This window comes from Mesoplodon densirostris, chromosome 4 (assembly GCF_025265405.1).
Source record: "Mesoplodon densirostris isolate mMesDen1 chromosome 4, mMesDen1 primary haplotype, whole genome shotgun sequence".
Taxonomy (NCBI): Eukaryota; Metazoa; Chordata; class Mammalia; order Artiodactyla; family Ziphiidae; genus Mesoplodon; species Mesoplodon densirostris.
Genome location: NC_082664.1, coordinates 39,142,958 through 39,162,384, shown reverse-complemented (window position 1 = coordinate 39,162,384; position 19,427 = coordinate 39,142,958). Strand labels below are relative to the sequence as shown.

The 19,427-nt window shown below is 39.4% G+C and overlaps 1 protein-coding gene across 1 annotated transcript in view; it reads left to right on the top strand.

The window, feature by feature from the left end:
* The window catches only part of SYNE2 (spectrin repeat containing nuclear envelope protein 2), a 345,609-nt gene that overhangs the window by 148,882 nt on the left and 177,300 nt on the right, over positions 1–19,427 (top strand). The window contains exons 28-33 of the mRNA XM_060096039.1: positions 2,432–2,589; positions 3,415–3,562; positions 4,231–4,841; positions 8,068–8,247; positions 10,610–10,760; positions 18,272–18,430. Of these exons, the coding sequence (XP_059952022.1) occupies positions 2,432–2,589; positions 3,415–3,562; positions 4,231–4,841; positions 8,068–8,247; positions 10,610–10,760; positions 18,272–18,430 (1,407 nt within the window). The remainder of the gene's footprint in view (positions 1–2,431; positions 2,590–3,414; positions 3,563–4,230; positions 4,842–8,067; positions 8,248–10,609; positions 10,761–18,271; positions 18,431–19,427) is intronic.

Here is a 19,427-nt window from a genome sequence, read left to right as displayed (position 1 = left end):
TTATTTTGAAGATAATCTGTGCATTGCAGTGCAACACCCTCATATGCTTGGATGTGCATTAGAGTGAACCCTTACAGAAAGCCCATCAGGTGGAGAAAAGGTCATGGGTGCTTCCTACAATGCACTCTCATATTTTCTAGTTATCTTCCTTTCATGATGCCAGTTCCTGAGTCACACTCTACCAAATGGCTCTTCTCTATTTTCCATCTGAATAAGCAAAATTCATGTGTTAAAATCTCTGTTGTTCAAGTAGTGGGTGTAGCACGTTTTCATCACAATTAAGAAGCTGTCTTGTAGTATGGTACTGGCACAAAAACAGAAAGATAGATGAATGGAACAGGATAGAAAGCCCAGAGATAAACCCACGCACATATGGTCACCTTATCTTTGATAAAGGAGGCAGGAATATACAGTGGAGAAAGGACAGCCTCTTCAATAAGTGGTGCTGGGAAAACTGGACAGGGACATGTAAAAGTATGAGATTAGATCACTCCCTAACACCATACACAAAAATAAGCTCAAAATGGATTAAAGACCTAAATGTAAGGCCAGAAACTATCAAACTCTTAGAGGAAAACATAGGCAGAACACTCTATGACATAAATCACAGCAAGATCCTTTTGGACCCACCTCCTAGAGTAATGGAAATAAAGACAAAAATAAACAAATGGGACCTAATGAAACTTCAAAGCTTTTGCACAGCAAAGGAAACCATAAACGAGACCAAAAGACAACCCTCAGAATGGGAGAAAATATTTGCTAATGAAGCAACTGACAAAGGATTAATCTCCAAAATTTATAAGCAGCTCATGCAGCCCAATAACAAAAAAACAAACAACCCAATCCAAAAATGGGCAGAAGACCTAAAGAGACATTTCTCCAAAGAAGATATACAGACTGCCAACAAACACATGAAAGAATGCTCAACATCATTAATCATTAGAGAAATGCAAATCAAAACTACAATGAGATATCATCTCACACCAGTCAGAATGGCCATCATCAAAAAATCTACAAACAATAAATGCTGGAGAGGGTGTGGAGAAAAGGGAATACTCTTGCACTGCTGGTGGGAATGTGAATTGGTACAGCCACTATGGAGAACAGTATGGAGGGGTTCCTTAAAAAACTACAAATAGAACTACCATATGACCCAGCAATCCCACTACTGGGCGTATACCCTGAGAAAACCATAATTCAAAAAGAGTCATGTACTAAAATGTTCATAGCAGCCCTATTTACAATAGCCCGGAGATGGAAACAACCTAAGTGTCCATCATTGGATGAATGGATAAAGAAGATGTGGCACATATATACAATGGAATATTACTCAGCCATAAAAAGAAATGAAATTGAGCTATTTGTAATGAGGTGGATAGACCTAGAGTCTGTCATACAGAGTGAAGTAAGTCAGAAAGAGAAAGACAAATACCGTATGCTAACACATATATATGGAATTTAAGAAGAAAAAAGTGTCATGAAAAACCTAGGGGTAAGACAGGAATAAAGACACAGACTTACTAGAGAATGGACTTGAAGATATGGGGAGGGGGAAGGATAAGCTGTGACAAAGCGAAAGAGAGGCATGGACATATGTACACTACCAAACGTAAGGTAGATAGCTAGTGGGAAGCAGCCGCATAGCACAGGGAGATCAGCTCGGTGCTTTGTGACCGCCTGTGGGGGGTGGGGTGGGATAGAGATGCAAGAGGGAGGGGATATGGGAACATATGTATATGTATAACTGATTCATTTTGTTATAAAGCAGAAACTAACACACCATTGTTAAGCAATTATACTCCAATAAAGATGTAAAAAAAAAAAAAAAAAAGGCTGTCTTGAGACCTTACTCCTGTGACTGAATAATAAGTTGGTTAGAAAAACTATACGAATCCTTGGGGAAAGTGAAGAACAAATTATACTGATGAGCACTCAGATTCTATAGCAGTGCCTTTTTTAAAAAAAAGAACCAAGATAAGGAGTTCGAATAGTATAGAATTTTAGGTGTTTAACTATAAATCATAAATTAATTTTACTCCTCATTTGATAGAAATGATTTTGGTTCATTGCAATTTTAGTTTAAGGAGAAAAAAAGACTAGAGAAAATAGAATATCTAATAGAATATGTTCTTATTTCTCTGTGTATCTTTCTGAATTGTATTCTGTGTATCTAACTTCAGGGAAGGGCATTTGGATTCCTTTGAAAGCCATGTTGCTGATTCCCTTGATTTCATTCAGTGGATTCTCTGAGAGCACAGTTAATAGCATTGCTCTCTGAAGGACAGTTTACTTGTAAAATATCTTTTCAAATGTATTTTCATGTGAAACTTTGTGTTTGTGCCCACAATTGTAAATGTCTCATTTTGTAAGAACAGAATAATTGTGCCTATTAACCCATTCATTGAAAAATTAATTTACATGTTTCATCCAGGTCTTAAAAAATGAAACTGAAGCTTGCTGGAAAGAGTTTGAAGTCACTTCATTGAAGTTAGAAGAGCTGGAAAGTGACATTAGGAAGCCTTTCCTAGTTAAGGCAAGAGATAAATTAAAGGAGAAAGAAAGAGAGCTTCAGATGACTCTTAATACCAGGTATAATTCTGGGATCTATTAACCATGAGTTTACTAAATTTACTACATTTTAAGAAAGGCTAATATTATACTAAGTATGTTATTTTATTTAGTTGTCACAACAACCATAAGAGAAGCTGATGAGGAAACTGCTGCTGGGGGAGGTTAAATCACATAACCAAGTCACACTAATGGCCAGAGACTTAAGTGGAACTTAAAGTCTGTTGAGTTCCAAAGGCCGTGCTCTTCCCACTGTCTGCCCTTGAGCCTGAATTTAGCCACGTCACGTAACTTCTCTGGGCCTTGATTTCCTCATTTTTAGAATGAGAGTGCTATTGTTATCCCTTTACATAGGATGTGTACCCCCAGCACATCTCCCCATTTTACATAGGAGGGAACTGAGGCTCAGAGTCTGTATGTTATTTATCCAGGGTCACACATTTCAACTTATTATTGGCCTAGACTTTGAATCCTAGTATATTTCCACTAATAAAATAATTAGTATGCATAATGAATTTCTTTGTCATCAAGGCAAGGTTCAATTACATTTAGTATTTTGTATTTCAAAAGAGAGAGAAAGGCTTAGTATGCTTTACAACAGTTTTCCATTTAGCGCAGTATCAGTTAAATTATCGAGAGTACTTGGATATAGCAAACAACTCATTCTTTGCCATTGTGGATCACTGGGTTTGGGTTTTAATGTGATGATCTATACATATCATTGTATGTATTTTTATTGAATAATTATTTTCTGTTCTTGGTTAAATAATGGCATTAATATTAAATGTTTTATAAGATATCTTTCTGCTGTGCTTTCCCCTCATGTCTGATTTATTTTTCACCCAGAATGGAGTCTTTGGAGACTGCGCTGCATATTTTGTTACCTGTGGAGAAGGAGTTTCTCCTTCTCTGTGACTCAGACCTGCTCCTCTGTGAAATGGCCATTCAAGAATTTAATCTCACTGATGCTGATGAAATTTATCGAAACCTGAGGGTAAATATAAATTCTCACAGTGTATTTATAGAATAAACAGTTCTTTAGAGATTTATACATATTTATGCATTTTTTTATTATACATCCATAGTATTTATTTCAAATATAAGCCATGGCAGAAAAATCTTCAATAATTTAGACTTGTTATTTATTTCTCAACTCTTTAATTCCTTGCCAATTTGAAAGTATCAATAGGTACCATGGAGTAAATAATGACGTATTTTCTTTGAATTAAAAATGAAGGCTTGCTTATGAATGCCTTCTCCAGTGACTGAAATCCTAATTTTCTCTCTGTACTAAGATGCTTAAATTGTCATATTCTACAGTTTACTTATTCCAAATCTCATCTTAAAAATATTTTTTTATTTTTCAAATTATAAACAGATGTCTCAGTAGTTCAACCTGTAATTATTTTCATTGAATCAATAGATTTATATACCTCTTTTCTTCTTGGGATTTAAATATCAGGAAGGGTATCAGATAATGAAACAGCTGGGCCATCTGATCATTTGTAATTAAAGTGTTCCTTCTGTCAAAACTGTCAGCCTTGGTTAGACTGAGAAGCAGTTTTCTAGATCAAATCTAGTGACATAATTTGAGGTTAGTTTCTGCTGTGCAGTTTTTTTTTTTCTGCCTCAGTCTTACAGCGTTTCTTACCTTTATTGTAGAATATCCAAGATTCCATAGTAAGACAGATGGAAATATGTAATCATTTGGAACAGTCAGGCAACTTTGCATTAAAGGAATTACACCCGCTTGACCTGCATGCAGCACAGAATATTATCCTGAAACACAGAACACAACTCGAAGAAATGAACCACAGAGTCCAGAGGAGTAAAGATGCCCTCAAAGCTCTGGAAGATTTTTTGGCTTCTCTGAGAGCAGCTGAACTCTCTGGTGAGCTTCTTATAGACCTTTCAGCCTCAGGTTCACGGGTGGTACCAGGAAATACGTTGACGGTGGAAAATAAAGAGGAAAGAATTCATCAGATGAAAGACAAGGCCAGACATTTGGACAAACGTTTGAAGGTGCTTGGTATAAGCATTAAAGATGCTGAATGGGGTGAAAACACCTCCTGTGAAAAACTTCTGAATGCATTGTCCAGAAGCTTATCTGAGACTCATGGCTCTGGCAGACAGGAGGAACTCATGGAAGAAGATGAATTATTAGAGACTTGTATTTTCAAAAATAATGAACTCCTGAAAAATATTCAAGATGTACACAATCAAATCAGCAAAATAGGCCTGAAAGATCCGACCGTTCCAGCTGTAAAACAACGGTAGGTATCGTTTTCGTCCATTTCCATGCAAGATGACGATTTTCTGTTTTTTCCTTTTCCCAAATATCTGTTAGGTGAAACAAATGCTTCCTGTGTCTTCCTACTTCTGTTCCATCCCCCTCTATTCAGGGTTCAGCATTCTTTTTTGTAGGCTTTTTCAAACAAGCTTTCTTTTTGTTGAGATTGTGCCTTTACAAAGTGTTATATAATTTTTTCCTTTAAAGTTTTCATTCTTATGGACAGAGGAAGAGTACAATAAGATATGTGTGAAGTCCATGAGTTGCTTCAAAGTCTCTTTGCGGCTGTTTATTTATTTATTTTATTTATTTATTTATTTTTATAAATAATAAATAAAATAAGTAAATAATAAAATAAATTTATTTATTTTATTTAAATGTATTTTATTTATTTATGCTGTTTATTTATTATGGAGTTCTCCTGATGGGGGAAAACCTGGGAAACTCTACACATTTGATAATAGAGAACAAGTGGTGGAAGATGCACATACCACGCCTCGTCCCTACTTCTTCCTTCATTATTTGGTCCTCTCCCCTCCTCCCGGCAGGATTAGATGAGGGCTGAGTTTAAGAGGTAGATTTAGGTTAGTGTTGATTCTGGCGACTCAGCAGAACTGGGGTTACCTGAGGTTCACAGCCATCTCTAGGAGTGCTGCTATTGTCATTCTGGCATTCAGCGTCAGCCTCCAGGTCCTGAAAATGAAAATGTTAGCAAGAGTTAGCAAAAGGGAAGGGATGTGGGAGCAGATGTATATGTATGACTGATTCACTTTGTTATAAAGCAGAAACTAATAAAAAATAAAAATAAAAAAATAAAAAAAAAAGAGTTAGCAAAAGAGTCACTTTTGTGAGCCCCCATCCCCCTTCTAAATCTCACCCACTTTCCGTCTCTTCTTCTGCCCACTTCTAATCCCTCAGGCTCAATGCTCTCTTGAGGCCGTTTAGCTGATTAAGCTCTTCCCTCTGAAATTTCCCTGAGCCCTCCATCTCAATGAGCCTTCCATTTCAACAGCGCTCCAGTTCTTTCTGAGGTGTGGAACTGGTTTAGTTATTAATTTGATTGTTAATGCGTTTATTATAGATTTATAAATAATTAGTAGTAAATTAACTTATTAATTTATAAATGAAAACTATACTTCGATAGATAGTAAATTGCTTTGATATTTAATTGAGTTACTAATAGCATAAGCCAGGCACTGTTTTAGGTCCTGGGGATACAGCAGTTAACAAAACAGACAAAAATTCTTGCCCTTGGTAGAGCTTATTATCTAGTGGGACGAGGAAGATATGCAGTAGGTTTGGTGGTGATAAAGACCATGGAGAAAGAGTAAGTAGAGAAGGAGGTAGTTACAATTCACACAGGGTCAGCAGGCACAGTTTTACAGAGAAGGTGATGTGTGAACCAGATGGGATGAGCAACAATCCAAGTGACAACTTGGAGGAAGAGCCTCCCAGGCTGAGGGGCTATAGGGACTGGGCCTGGCATGTTTGAGGAGAGGTGAGGAGGTGAGCAGGTTAGCAGGGAGGGGGTCACAGGGGTCACGGGCAGGATGGAGCTTAGCTCCTGTAGGAACCTGTGGGCCATGTGTTGACTTTGGTTTCTTTGTTGAGTGACATGGGAAGTCATGGAGTCTTCTGAGCAGAGGGAAATGATTTGGATTTCATTGTAACAGGCTGGTGTATTGAGAATAGACTCTAAGAGTCAAGGGAAGACTCAGGAAGTCTAGTTTGACCTATAGCAATAATCCAGGTGAGGAATGATGGTGGCACGAACAGTGGTGAGGTGGCAAAAAATATTAAGATTCTGTATGTATTTTGAAAGTAGAGTCCACAGGGTTTGTTGACACATTGGACACGGGGTGTAAAAGAAAGACTGGAGTTACCGTTAACTGGGCTGATGAAGACAAGTTTATCAGGCATTGAATGAAAGATCAGGTGTGCTCAGTTTTAGACACAATAGGTTCAAAATATTTATTGAATGTTCAAGTAGCACTATCAATAAGACTGTTAAAAACAGGTGGCATCAGATGTCAGGAGAGAGGTCTGGGCGAGGTATACATCTGAGAGTCATCAACATTTTAGAATGCTGTTTAAAGCCATGAGATGGATAAGATTGCCATGCTGTGTACTCTGGGGCACTCCATGTTAAGAGGTCAGGGAGATGACAGGGAACCAGTCAAAGATACTGAGTGGCCAGTATCATAGGAAGAAAATCAGGAGCGTCCTGGGGGTCAAGTGAGAAGGCTTTTCGATGAGGAGAAGTGATCACCTTTGTCACATGCTGCCGACTATTGAAGGAAGGTGAAGATGCAGATTGGGACATGGATTAGCAATGTGGAGGTTACTGGGGATCTTGACGAGCAGTCTTGGAGGAGTGGAGGGAGTGAGAGCCTTATGGGAGTGGACTCGAGAGAATTGGAGGGGCTTCCCTGGTGGCGCAGTGGTTGAGAGTCCGCTTGCCGATGCAGGGGACATGGGTTCGTGCCCCGGTCTGGGAAGATCCCACATGCCGGGGAGCGGCTGGGCCCGTGAGCCATGGCTGCTGAGCCTGCATGTCCGGAGCCTGTGCTCCGCAACAGGAGAGGCTACAACAGTGAGAGTCCTGCGTACTGCAAAAAAAAAAAAAAAAAAAAAAGAGAGAGAATTGGAAGAGAGGAAGTAGAGAAAGTGAGTATCTGATGAAAGCAATTTAGACCTAGGTGAATAGAGTTAATCCCACCAGGGTTAATTTGCAGGTTAAAACCCTTATTTCAAATGACTCTTCTTCGGTATGGAGGAGCTTTTTGTACACAGGGTAGAAACGCAAGATTTCCTTGTATTTCCCTTTCTTCTTGCCCCTTCTGCCCTGCCCGAGGAGCTTGCAGTGTTGTACCAGCCGTCTCGTCTTCTCTCCATATCATGCTGTCTTCCCCACACGTGTACACACATACTCTTCCTCTCTTTTCTCTCATATGCATATACACACCCTTTACAAGTGTATTCATCACTGAGAAATGTTACCGCTCGTGGTTTTGTATGTCTGTTCTATTTAAAACACCAGCTAGTATTCTGGAAATGCAGAGCCTCCTGACCTCTGTCATAGGAATGTGTGATTTAGGCATAAACCTCATGAGGACAAATTAAAGTTAGTGTGCTCCCACAGATTACCCATATTTGTGTTGAATCAAATCACCTAATTGGCCATTAAATTTTTCTCTCTCATAATCAAGGAAAAAATCGTTACTCAGACTGGATAAGGATCTAGATGAATGTGAAGAAGAGAAGAAACACTTGCAAGAAATGGTGAATTCACTTCCACAATTCAAAGACGGCAGAGAGAAAGCTCTGAGTCAACAGTGCGAAGACACAGCACTCTTGTGGGAGAATACAAAAGCTTCGGTCACTGAATGGTAAGGAAAAAAATTCCTCCCAAATCTGAAAAATTGTCTGTGGCACAATTAACTTTTTGAAATTTGTATGTTGAAAACACATTCCAGTGGGCCTCAAGGAGAGGCCAGCTTAAGAGTTTCACGCTCGAAGCTCACTGGGCCAACGTCTGGGGCAAGACCTGGAATCCTAGATTACAGACAAATGACTTTAAGAGGTTGTCTAAGAGGGAGGACAAATACATAGTGTATTTATAATTATTATTGCCCCACCTATATTAGTTTTCTATTGCTCCCATAATAAATGACCACAAATGTTGTGGCTTAAAATCGGCACAAACTTATCTTACAGTCTGGAGGTTGGAAATCCTAAAATGAAACTGTATTCCTTTCTGGACTCTCTAGGAGAGAATCCGTTTCCTTGCCTTTTCCATCTTCTAGAGGCCACCTACTCCATTCCTGGGCTTGTGTCCCCTTCCTCCATCTTTAAGGCCAGCAGTGCAGCATCTTCAAATCTCAATCTCTCTCTTTCTGTCTCACCTCTGCTTTTGTTATCACATCTCCTTCAGACTCTGACCCTCGTGCCTCCCTCTTATAAGGGCCCTTGTGATTATCTTGCACCCGTTCAGGTAATCCAGGATAATGTCTCTAATTTAAGATCCTTAATTTAGTCACATCTGTAAAGTCCCTTTTGCTATGTGAGGTAACATATTCACAGGATCCAGGGATTAGGACGTGGACATCTTTGGGAGTTGGGGGCATTATCCTACCACACTCCACTTAAATGGCAGATGTTGCCAGTCAGTTACTGCCATCTTTCCTACAGAGCCTGGACGAGGCTCAAAAGTTTTCTTAATTCTGTGGCAGCCCTTACCTATCAGTCCTGGTTGGCGATTCGGCTGAAGAATCTCCATCCCTGCCTTCTCCCTTTACTCTCTGCCTGGGGGTAGGAGTAGTTGAGAGGGCTGACCCCTACAGGCTGTACCACCCAAGCCAAGGGTTCCAGTTGGGTTAGGAAGTGGGAGGTACTAGTATGAGATTAGAAACCAAGAAGAGAGAGAAGTCGGGGTGGTCTTAACCCCCTCCCTTTTCAGCAAGTGGTTCCAGCAGCTCCTAATGACACCTCTTTGGCTTAGGGCACTTTCCCTCTTTCCCCTTGAGCCCGGGTGCTGTACCTATTTTTGGAAGGGTTAGTCTCTGGGTGTCTCAGCTCCTTGGTGATTTCCCTTAACTTTACTGTCAGTGGTCCTTTAACCACAGAACTCCATCTGTGGAGTTACTGCTTCCTATTGCAACCTGAGTATACAGTAGTCAAGATGAAGTCTGTCTGTGGATTTGATCTAGTCTACCCTTCGATTTTTTTTTTTAATTTTATTTATTTATTTATTTATTTATTTTTTGGTGGTACGCGGGCCTCTCACTGTTGTGGCCTCTCCCGCTGTGGAGCACAGGCTCCGGCCGCGCAGGCTCAGCGGCCATGGCTCACGGGCCCAGCCGCTCCGCAACATGTGGGATCTTCCCGGACCGGGGCACGAACCCATGTCCCCTGCATCGGCAGGCGGACTCTCAACCACTGCGCCACCAGGGAAGCCCTACCCTTCGATTTTGCAGAGGAAAGAACTGAGGTCCAAAGAGCCTCAAGTAACTTACCTAAGGTCGCATGACTAATTAGTGCCCAACCATAACTAGAAGCCAGGTGTCTTACCTGCCACATCATCTGTACTAAACTTTTTTTTAAAGGGCTAAATCTAGAATGAGTTGAAATAGACATAATTGAATCATATTGAATAAACACTGAAGCAATCTCTAAGAATAATGCTGGGGAGGCATTGTTTTCTAAGTTATCATTTCGTTAATGATGAAATTGAGGTGCTGATTCCTTATGGTTACGGATCCTGTGTTTCTTTCCAGAGGTTATATCTGGTGACTCTTTAATATTGACCTGGTGAAAATAGTCATCCAGTGATTATTTATACCATCCATTTGTCAAATAAATATATATGCCATCGTTCTTAGGTTAAATTGTGAAACAATATATATATATATATTTTTTTGCGGTACGCGGGCCTCTCACTGTTGTGGCCTCTCCCGTTGCGGAGCACAGGCTCCAGACGCGCAGGCTCGGCGGCCATGGCTCACGGGCCCAGCCGCTCCGCGGCATGTGGGATCTTCCCGGACCGGGGCACGAACCTGTGTCCCCTGCATCGGCAGGCGGACTCTCAACCACTGCGCCACCAGGGAAGCCCAGATTGTAAAACAATATTATAAACCATGTCTAGAGGAAAAATCCTTCTATAACTTATTAGTCATTATTGTAGGATACTTACAAGGAGAAAGAATGGTTTTGTTATTTTCAGAAATTTAGCTGTTTTACTTTTTTTCATAGCCTTGACCAATGTGAGAGAGTTTTGGAGCTCTTAAAACAATATCAGAATTTTAAAAGTGTCCTGACAACTTTGATTCAAAAAGAAGAGAATATCATCTCCCTCCAGGCTTCCTACATGGGAAAGGAGAACTTGAAGAAAAGGATAGCAGAGGTGAGTCCAAATGCCAAGGGAAACTTTACATAGCGGCCCCGCTTGCAAGCCCAACAATAGAGAGGATATTATCAATGGAGTCACTTTCGAAACTTGGTTTAGAAGAAGTTACTAGTGACTTTGTTTTACCAGGTATCTAAGAATTTATTGAATTTATCCCCAGGGCTTGAAAAAGATTGGTCCCCAGGTTAATGCTGGGTTGCATCTGTTTGGGTTTTGATACTGATGGTGTGGTTCTTTTGGAGTCTGGGGTTGCCCCTGCTGCTACCTCTGAAAGGTTGGGACAGTTTGTGCACTGACTTTCCACATAAAAAAAACCCCTGAGACTTCACTGCAACCTTGAGAGAAAGAAGCTACTAGGAAAATCCCGTCTGTTGTTAGTGGATAAAGGCAAAATTATGTTTTTATTTCTTCCCTTTTATTTCTTCGTAAAGATGTGTGAGCTTATCTCCAAGTTGCTCCGTCTATGTTCATAGCCTCGCCAATCACAACTTCATAGTTTAAGAAGAATAACACTTCTGGACACTAGATGTCATTATTTTCTATGCTTTTATGTGGTTATCAACCAGAGTGGCAGAAGAATGGAATAGTTAGAAAAGGATACACTACACTGTACTCCTGTAACCAGAAAGTTGCTTTTCCTCTTGGTTTTATGAGTACTCTATGCTGAAGTGCTGTCAAAATATCAGAGGCATTTGTGAAATATCAGCTACTTGATACACCTGGTTGCTAGAAAGCAATTTTATTAAAGTTCCCAGTGGCTGAGAGCAACATCAGTGAGGCTTATATACAGACCTACCTCACTTTATCACACTTTGCTTTATTGTGTCTTTTACAAATTGGAAGGTTTGTGGCAACCCTTTGTAGAGCAAGTCTATCGGTACCATTTTTCCAACAGCATTTTCTCACTTTGCATCTCTATGTCACATTTGGGGAATTCTTGCAGTATTTCAAACCCTCCACCACCAAAAAGATTATGACTTGCTTAAAGGCTCAGATGATGATTAGTGTTTTTAGCAAATAAGTATTTTTAAATTAAGGTATGTACATTTTTAAAGACATAATGCTACTGCACACTTAATGGACTACAGTATAGTGTAAACATAACTTTTATATATATCTGGGAAACCAAAAAATTCATGTGACTTGCTTTATTGCGATGCTCCCGTTACTGCCATGGTCTGGACCCGAACCTGCAATGTCCCCGAGGTATGCCTATAGACCAGATTTTTACAGACAATTTAGTCTTTGTCTAGAACTCTTATCCCTGAGGCTGAAGTGACACTCAGAGTCACATCAGTGCCACAGATGAGGAGTAGCCCCTGCCTGCGGCCTCCTGTCTCAGACGCAGTTTCTTGGAACTGACCAATCAGAAAGAGCTCTGCTTGGACACTAGTTGTACAATATGTGACTGTTTAACTGGTTTCCCATCAGATTTAATCAAGGGAGACCACCATGCTAGGAGCAGGCTGGCAGTTGGAATCTCTTAGATGCCACCTGTCTGGTTCCATCCAGCAGAGGCAGCTTCTGGGTTTGGCAGTCTTGGGATCTAGGAGGATCGTGTCCTCATCCAAATGGATTAAGGAGCTTTGGTTCTCAGAGTATCCAACACAATCAGCTTTACAAAATCCCCTCAGCCTTGTGGCCCAGTTCACATCGCTACTTTTCTACTGTGCCCCTGATACCAGTTTCCCAGCTTGTACTCTTGTTTCAGGATCCAGGTCTCTGCCTTAGATACTCACAGATCCTGGGTCGCTGCCTTTCAAACTGACCAGATGGTGAATCCCTCTTGACTTACAGCTGTTCTTGGTTTGTGCCAATCCTCCTCACTCCTGGAGTCCTGCCTTTGTCCCACTAAGTGGGATCCTTTTACCAGCAGAGCTGTTCCTTTCCTGATTAGGTGAGGTAACATCTGTAAAGTACCTGCAGAGTGCCTAGGACTTAACTCATTAATGGTAAACTGCACTTTCTGGACAAGTTATTTATTTGACTAATAAAACTTCTGTCACCTTCAGACACTTGACCCCTCCCCTGGGTGAGTCCCTGATGAGAATCTAGATCCAGGTCTTGACCCCTCTGCTATGATTAGTTCCTCTATGGCTGTTGTCTTTTTCCATTTGGGCTGCTATAAAAGAATACCATAGACTGGGGGGCTTATAAACAACATAAATTTATTTCATACAGTTCTGAAGACAGTTCTCACAGTTTATAACGTTCTGCCTTTGACCCCTCAAAACATGTCCCATCAGCCCTAAAAGTCTTAACTCGCTCCAGCTTAGTCCAAAGTCTCACCTAAATATCATCTAAATTAGATATGAGTGAAACTCAAGGTGCACTTCATCCTGAGGGAAATTCCTCTTGTTTATCTAAAACAAATAGACTGACAGATATTTCACCAGCAAAGAGGGATTTATTTGGGATCAACAGAGAATTGCATTTCAGGGTCTGCACCCATGGGAGCCATGTGCAAGTCCCTGCACAGCAAGGAGAGAAGAATGCTTTTATAGAGGGGAAAAGGACGTTGGAAGGGCTGTAGTAGACAGAGTCCACGGCTTTTCATTGGCTGAGGCCTTGCCAATAAAGGAGCCTTTCTTCTTCCTATTGGGCTCTGCCACTCCATCTGGTCTCCCAACTCTGTTTAATTTAGGTTTCTGTTTATTCATTTTTTTACACTCTACAGCTGTGAACCCATGAAACCAAACAAATTATATGCTTTCAAAATACAGTGGTGGGACAGGTATAGGATAGACATAGCCACTCCAAAAGAGAGAAATAGGAAAGAAGAAAGAAGTATTGGGTCCCAAGGAAGTCCGAAACCTAACAAGGCAAACAACATTAAACCTTAAGGCTTGAGAATAATCCTCTCTGGCTTGATGTTCTGCCTTCCAGGTCCACTGGGATGGCATCATCACCCCTGGCTTGGCTGGACAGATTAGCAACTTTCTCTGTAAACAAAGAAACAAAGTAAGGATAGAGGTTAAATAACTTTCCCAAGATTATATGGCTAATAAGTGACAGAATCATTATTTAAGCTCAGGTCTATCTGACTACAGAGTCATGTTCCAATCATCATAATATTGCCTGCCCTGAAGACATATTTGAAACATGTATATTATAAAAGTAAAAAATGGCTAACTTTGCTTTGTCTGTACCCCTTTCTGAAATGTAAAGGTTTACTCACAAAAATATTTTTAAAATTAACAAAACAACTGTAATTACCTTTAAGAAATGTATAAATGCCCAGGCTTTTATTATTATATTGAGAATCTTGTATCTAGCGTGGTATCTTTGTATATTTGGTGAAATAATATATCATTTTGCATGGAAGATACAGAAGTACACTTGTGTTTAATTATTTTCTCATATGCTTTTTTTAACTGTCTGAAAAAAGCAAATTTTAGTACCAATTGTTAACATAACTCTCAGTTAATTTTGTGATGACTTAGGTACTGTCTTCAGAAACAATCAGTTTCTGGCGTATGTATTGTCATGATGCTTTGCACCAGTGGCTGAAGTATGATACCACTGAGAACTTTTGTCCTTCAAAACCATAGAAACTTGGATGTTTATCTAGGATATGGTGCCAAATTTCCACCCTCTTTAATCAAAGGCAGAAGTGCAAAAGTAAGACTAGAAGGCTAGAATGTCAGGGGACTACTAAAGTTTGGGAAATGTCAGGGGGGGATCTAGTTTCCTTTATTTTACCCCTTCCATTTATTGTAGGACAAAGCCTGCAGTTCCTGTCAATGCTAAAAGTATCCTCTCCTGCTCTTTCTTTTCTCTTCACCCACTGGTAGCTTGTGTCAACGTAACAACAAAGTTCTTTGAATGTAATAAAAATTAGGTTACACACACACACACACACACACACACACATACATATATATATTTTTCATTTAATTGAACAAGCATTTATTATGCCCTATGCAAAATGTCCTGAACTGGGAGAAAAAAAAACACCTGAGTCTGCGTCTCAGCTCTGCCAGTGTATCAGTCAGCTTCCAGTCAGGAGGCAGAAACTGCCCCAGTTATTTTTTTTTTCCACTTAAAACATTTAAGTAATTTTAATTTTTTTAATTAAACTTTTAAATTTGAGATAATTGTAGATGCATATGCAGTTATAAGATATAATACAGAGAGATCCTATGTACCCTTTACTAAGTTTCCCCAGTGGAAATATCTTGTAAAACTGTAGTGCAATATTGCAGTCAGGTTACAGACAATCATACAGTCAAGCGGAGGAACATTTCCATCACCAGACTATCCCTGGTTCTGTCCTCGGATAGCCCTACCACTTCCCTCTTGCTTCCACGCCCTCACAACCACTAATATGTTCTCCATTTCTATAATTTTGTCATTTCAAACATCTCATATAAATGAAATCATACAGTATGTAACCTTTTGGGATTGGTTATTTTTACTCAGCATAATTCTCTGGAGATTCGTTCAGATTCTTGCATGCATCAATAGTTTGTACCCTTTTCTTGCTGAGTAGGATTCCATGGTATGGATGTACCACAGCTTGTTTCACTGTCACCTCTGAAGAACATCTGGGTAGTTTCTAGTTTTGGGCTATTATGCATAAAGTTGCTATAAACATTTGTATAGGCTTTTTTTGTGACCATAAGTTTTTATTTCTCAGGGTTCATTGCTCTGGAGTACAGCTGGTGGGTTGTATGTTAATTATGTATTTCATTTTTTTTTTTTTTTTTGCGGTATGCGGGCCTCTCACTGTTGTGGCCTCTCCCGTTGCGGAGCACAGGCTCCGGACGCGCAGGCTCAGCGGCCATGGCTCACGGGCCCAGCCGCTCCGCGGCACATGGGATCCTCCCAGACCGGGGCACGAACCCGCATCCCCTGCATCGGCAGGCGGACTCTCAACCACTGCGCCACCAGGGAGGCCCATATGTATTTCATTTTTAAAGAAACTTTCAAACTGTTTTCCAGAGTTGCTGTACCATTTTACATTCTCACCAGTAATGTATGAGTGATCCAGTTTCTGTATATCCTTGCCAGCATTAGATATTGCCTCTACTTTTTGTTTTAGTCATTCTGATAGATATATAGTGGTATCACTTTGTGGTTTTCATTGGCATTTTCCTAATTACTAATGGTATTGATCATTTTTTCTTGTGTTTATTTGCCATCTGTATGTCATCTTTGCTGAAATATCTCTTATATCTTTTGCTTATTTTCTAAGTAGATTGTTTGGTTTTTTTTACTGTCGAGTTTTGAGAGTTTTTAATATATTCTACACAGTAGTCATTTGTCAGATATGTGGTTTGCAAATATTTTCTCCCAAACTGTAGCTTGTTTTTCATCTCCTTAATGGGTCTTTTGCAGAGCAAAAGATTTAAATTTTGGTAAAATCCAGTTTATCAATTTTTCCTTTCATGGATCAAAGTCTAAGAACTCTTTGCCTAGCACAAGATCCTGTAGATTTTCTCCAGTTTTTTTCCTCAAAGTTTTATAGTGTTATGGTTTACATTTAAGTCCATCATCCATTTATAATTAGTTTTTGTGTAAGGTGTGAGACTTGGATCAAGGTTTACGTTTCTGTCTATAGATGTCCAGTTGCTCCAGCACCATAAGTTGAAAAGGCTCCCATTCCTCCTCAGAACTCAGTTGGGTGTATTTGTCTGGGTTCACTTTGATCTATTGATCTGTGTGTCTGTCCCTCTGCCAGTTGATGTAATCTTTATTACTGTACTTATATGATGTTTTAAAATCAAGTAGACTGATTCTTCCCACTTTATTTTTCTTTTTTCAAATATTTTAGCTATTATAGTTCCTTTATTATTCCATATAAATTTTAGAATGATCCTGTCTATATCTTAAGAAGTATTGCTGGGTTTGATAATAATTGCATTAAACCTGTACATCAATTTTGGGAGAATTGACATTTGTACTATGTTGTCTTCTGATCCATGAACTTAGTATGTCTCTGCATTTATTTAGATCTTCTTTGATTTCTTTAATCAGTATTTTATAGTTTTCAGCGTATAGTTCCTGTGCACATTTTGTTAGATTTACACTTAAGTATTCGATTTTTTGAGTAACTGTGAATGGTATAATATTAAAAATTTGTGTCCATGTATTCATTGTTAATATGGAGAAGTGAAATCGATTTTTATGTTTATCTTGTATCCTGTGACCTTTCTGAACCCACATATCAGTTCTAGGGTGTTTTTGTAGATTCCTTGGGCTCTCTGACATAGATAATCGTGTTGTCTGCAAATAAAGACACCTGAGACAGAGGGTTCCTTGTTACTGCTGGTTGGGGGTGGGCATTCTGCTTCCCGACAAGGTCTCTACTGACACCTCCCTGGCTCCTCCTTACAGCTCCCTAGGTAGCCTCCCCTGACATCATGGATGTGTGTGTGTGTGTGTGTGTGTGTGAGAGTGTGTGCACTTGTTACTGCCCTGCGGGAATGAAAGTCCCAGCTCTACTCAGCCTTCTTTTCCCTGGTTGGGGGAGAGTGGGGCTCCTGTTACAGCCTGGAAATGGTGGCTGTCTAGACTCTACACTTGACCTTTGCTGGCACAGGTGGGCGTTGGGCCACAGTGTTTCCTATGGTATTTTGCTCCAGTGAGTGATTATTTCCTAAAAGTTTTCTGTCTTGGTAGGTTGTCCTATCCCTGGTTCTTGGGCTGAAGAGAGCAGGCTTTTCCTGGTCTGTGTCTGTGGATCTTACCAGCTTCTGACTTCTCCAGCACACAGTCTGGGATATCCAAAGGAAAAAGAAAATTCAGGGAGCTCACCACCAGGCTGTCTTCAGGAGCTGGTGCCCCCAGCCATTCTCCCTCCTTGAACTCCTCACTTTTCAGTCTTCTTAAGTCTGTTTTGTATATGATGTCCAGGGTTTTTAGTTGTGCTTAATGGGAAAATTATGTCTACTGCATATTCCCAGAAATGGAAGTCCCTTGTGGGTATATAATTTTTAGTTTTTTATTTATGAGAAATCACTATTTTCAAATTTTATACAATCATTAAAAATGCTTGTATAAGATTAGTAAATTGAGTGGAAACATTAAGATTGCATTACTCGAAACAAATTTTATTTTATAGTTTAAGATCATTGGCCTTTTGGTAAAATAGTATTACACCTTCCATGTTAGAAATGACATGGAAGTTACAATCATGAAAGATTAAACTAGAAGTCACATTAAAGACGTTTTAGAGTTCTGTCTGTTTTATTCAGATGAGCACTTAGGTTCTACAAAATGACAAAGATGATTCCTATTTGAGGAGTCTAGGAACTGTCATTTTTTTATACGATTGAATAGAGGTGCCTTTTTTTGGTAGAATATTATTTCACATGCACTAGAAAGATGGTTTTAGGTCATTATAAATATTTCATCATGCAGAGTGGGACAAGGAATTTGGGTGTAGGATTATTAATAAACCAGATGGTTAGGATTCTAAAAACTTTTCATTGAGAAAGTGGGACAGTAAGTCTTATATTTGTCTGTATCAATATATCAAAACATGTTTCATATCATTTTTACAGATTGAAGTTGTTAAAGAAGAATTTAATGAACATTTAGAAGTTGTAGACAAGATTAACCAGATCTGCAAAAATCTACAATTTCATCTAAATAAAATGAGAAACTTTGAAGAGCCTCCTTTTGAGAAAGAGGCTAACATTATTCTGGATAGGTGGCTTGATGTAAGTGAGAATTTAATTGACTAGAAATTCTATTTAATAACAAATTGATCTTTTCTTTTGTATCTTTAAAGTTTTCATCAATTACAAAATTCAAAAGTGCTCATTATAAAAAATGTTCAAATAATATAAAGTTTATGACTTGGGATTTAGCTTTATGCCCAGAGTTAGGTACTAATGTATTAACAAATGAGTCTACACTCTTTTAGGTATGCAAGTGCATACTCAACTTATTTGAAATAAACTAGTTAATATATTATCCATCCATGCAGCCAGTTGATGTTCAACATTATATTTATTTAATATTTTAAAAATAATTTTTGGTTGAGTAGTAATGATATTTTTATGAATTATAAATTAAGAATATGTGCTATATTTTGATCTGGGTTTTTGATATTTAAATTAAAAAAAAATTTTTTTTTTGGTCTGTGTTGGGTCTTCGTTGCTGTGCACGGGCTTTCTCTAGTTGCGGCGAGTGGGGGCTACTCTTCATTGCAGTGTGTGGGCTTCTCATAGCAGTGGCTTCTCTTGTTGTGGAGCATGGGCTCTAGGCACGCAGGCTTCAGTTGTAGCGCGTGGGCTCAGTAGTTGCAGCATGCGGGTTCTAGGGCATGCAGGCTTCAGTAGTTGTGGCAATGGGCTCAGTAGTTGTGGCTCACAGGCTCTAGAGCGCAGACTCAGTAGTTGTGGCGCAAGGGCTTAGTTGCTTCTCTTTATGTGGGATCTTCCTGGACCAGGGATCGAACCTGTGTCCCCTGCATTGGCAGGCAGATTCTTAACTGCTGCACCACAAGGGAAGTCCCTGCTCTGGGTTTTTAAAAGCATCTTTTATTATTGTGGTTTAGAAAAGAGGAAAACTATTGCTTTCAATTGCATATAAACTGCAGCAAACCAGCTAAGTCTTTTTTTTTTTTTGTAGAAGAAAGAACTACACGGTATGTTAAAGCGAATTTTTTGTTGATGAATAAAGCAAATTATTTAGCGAGTAAAGATAATCTAA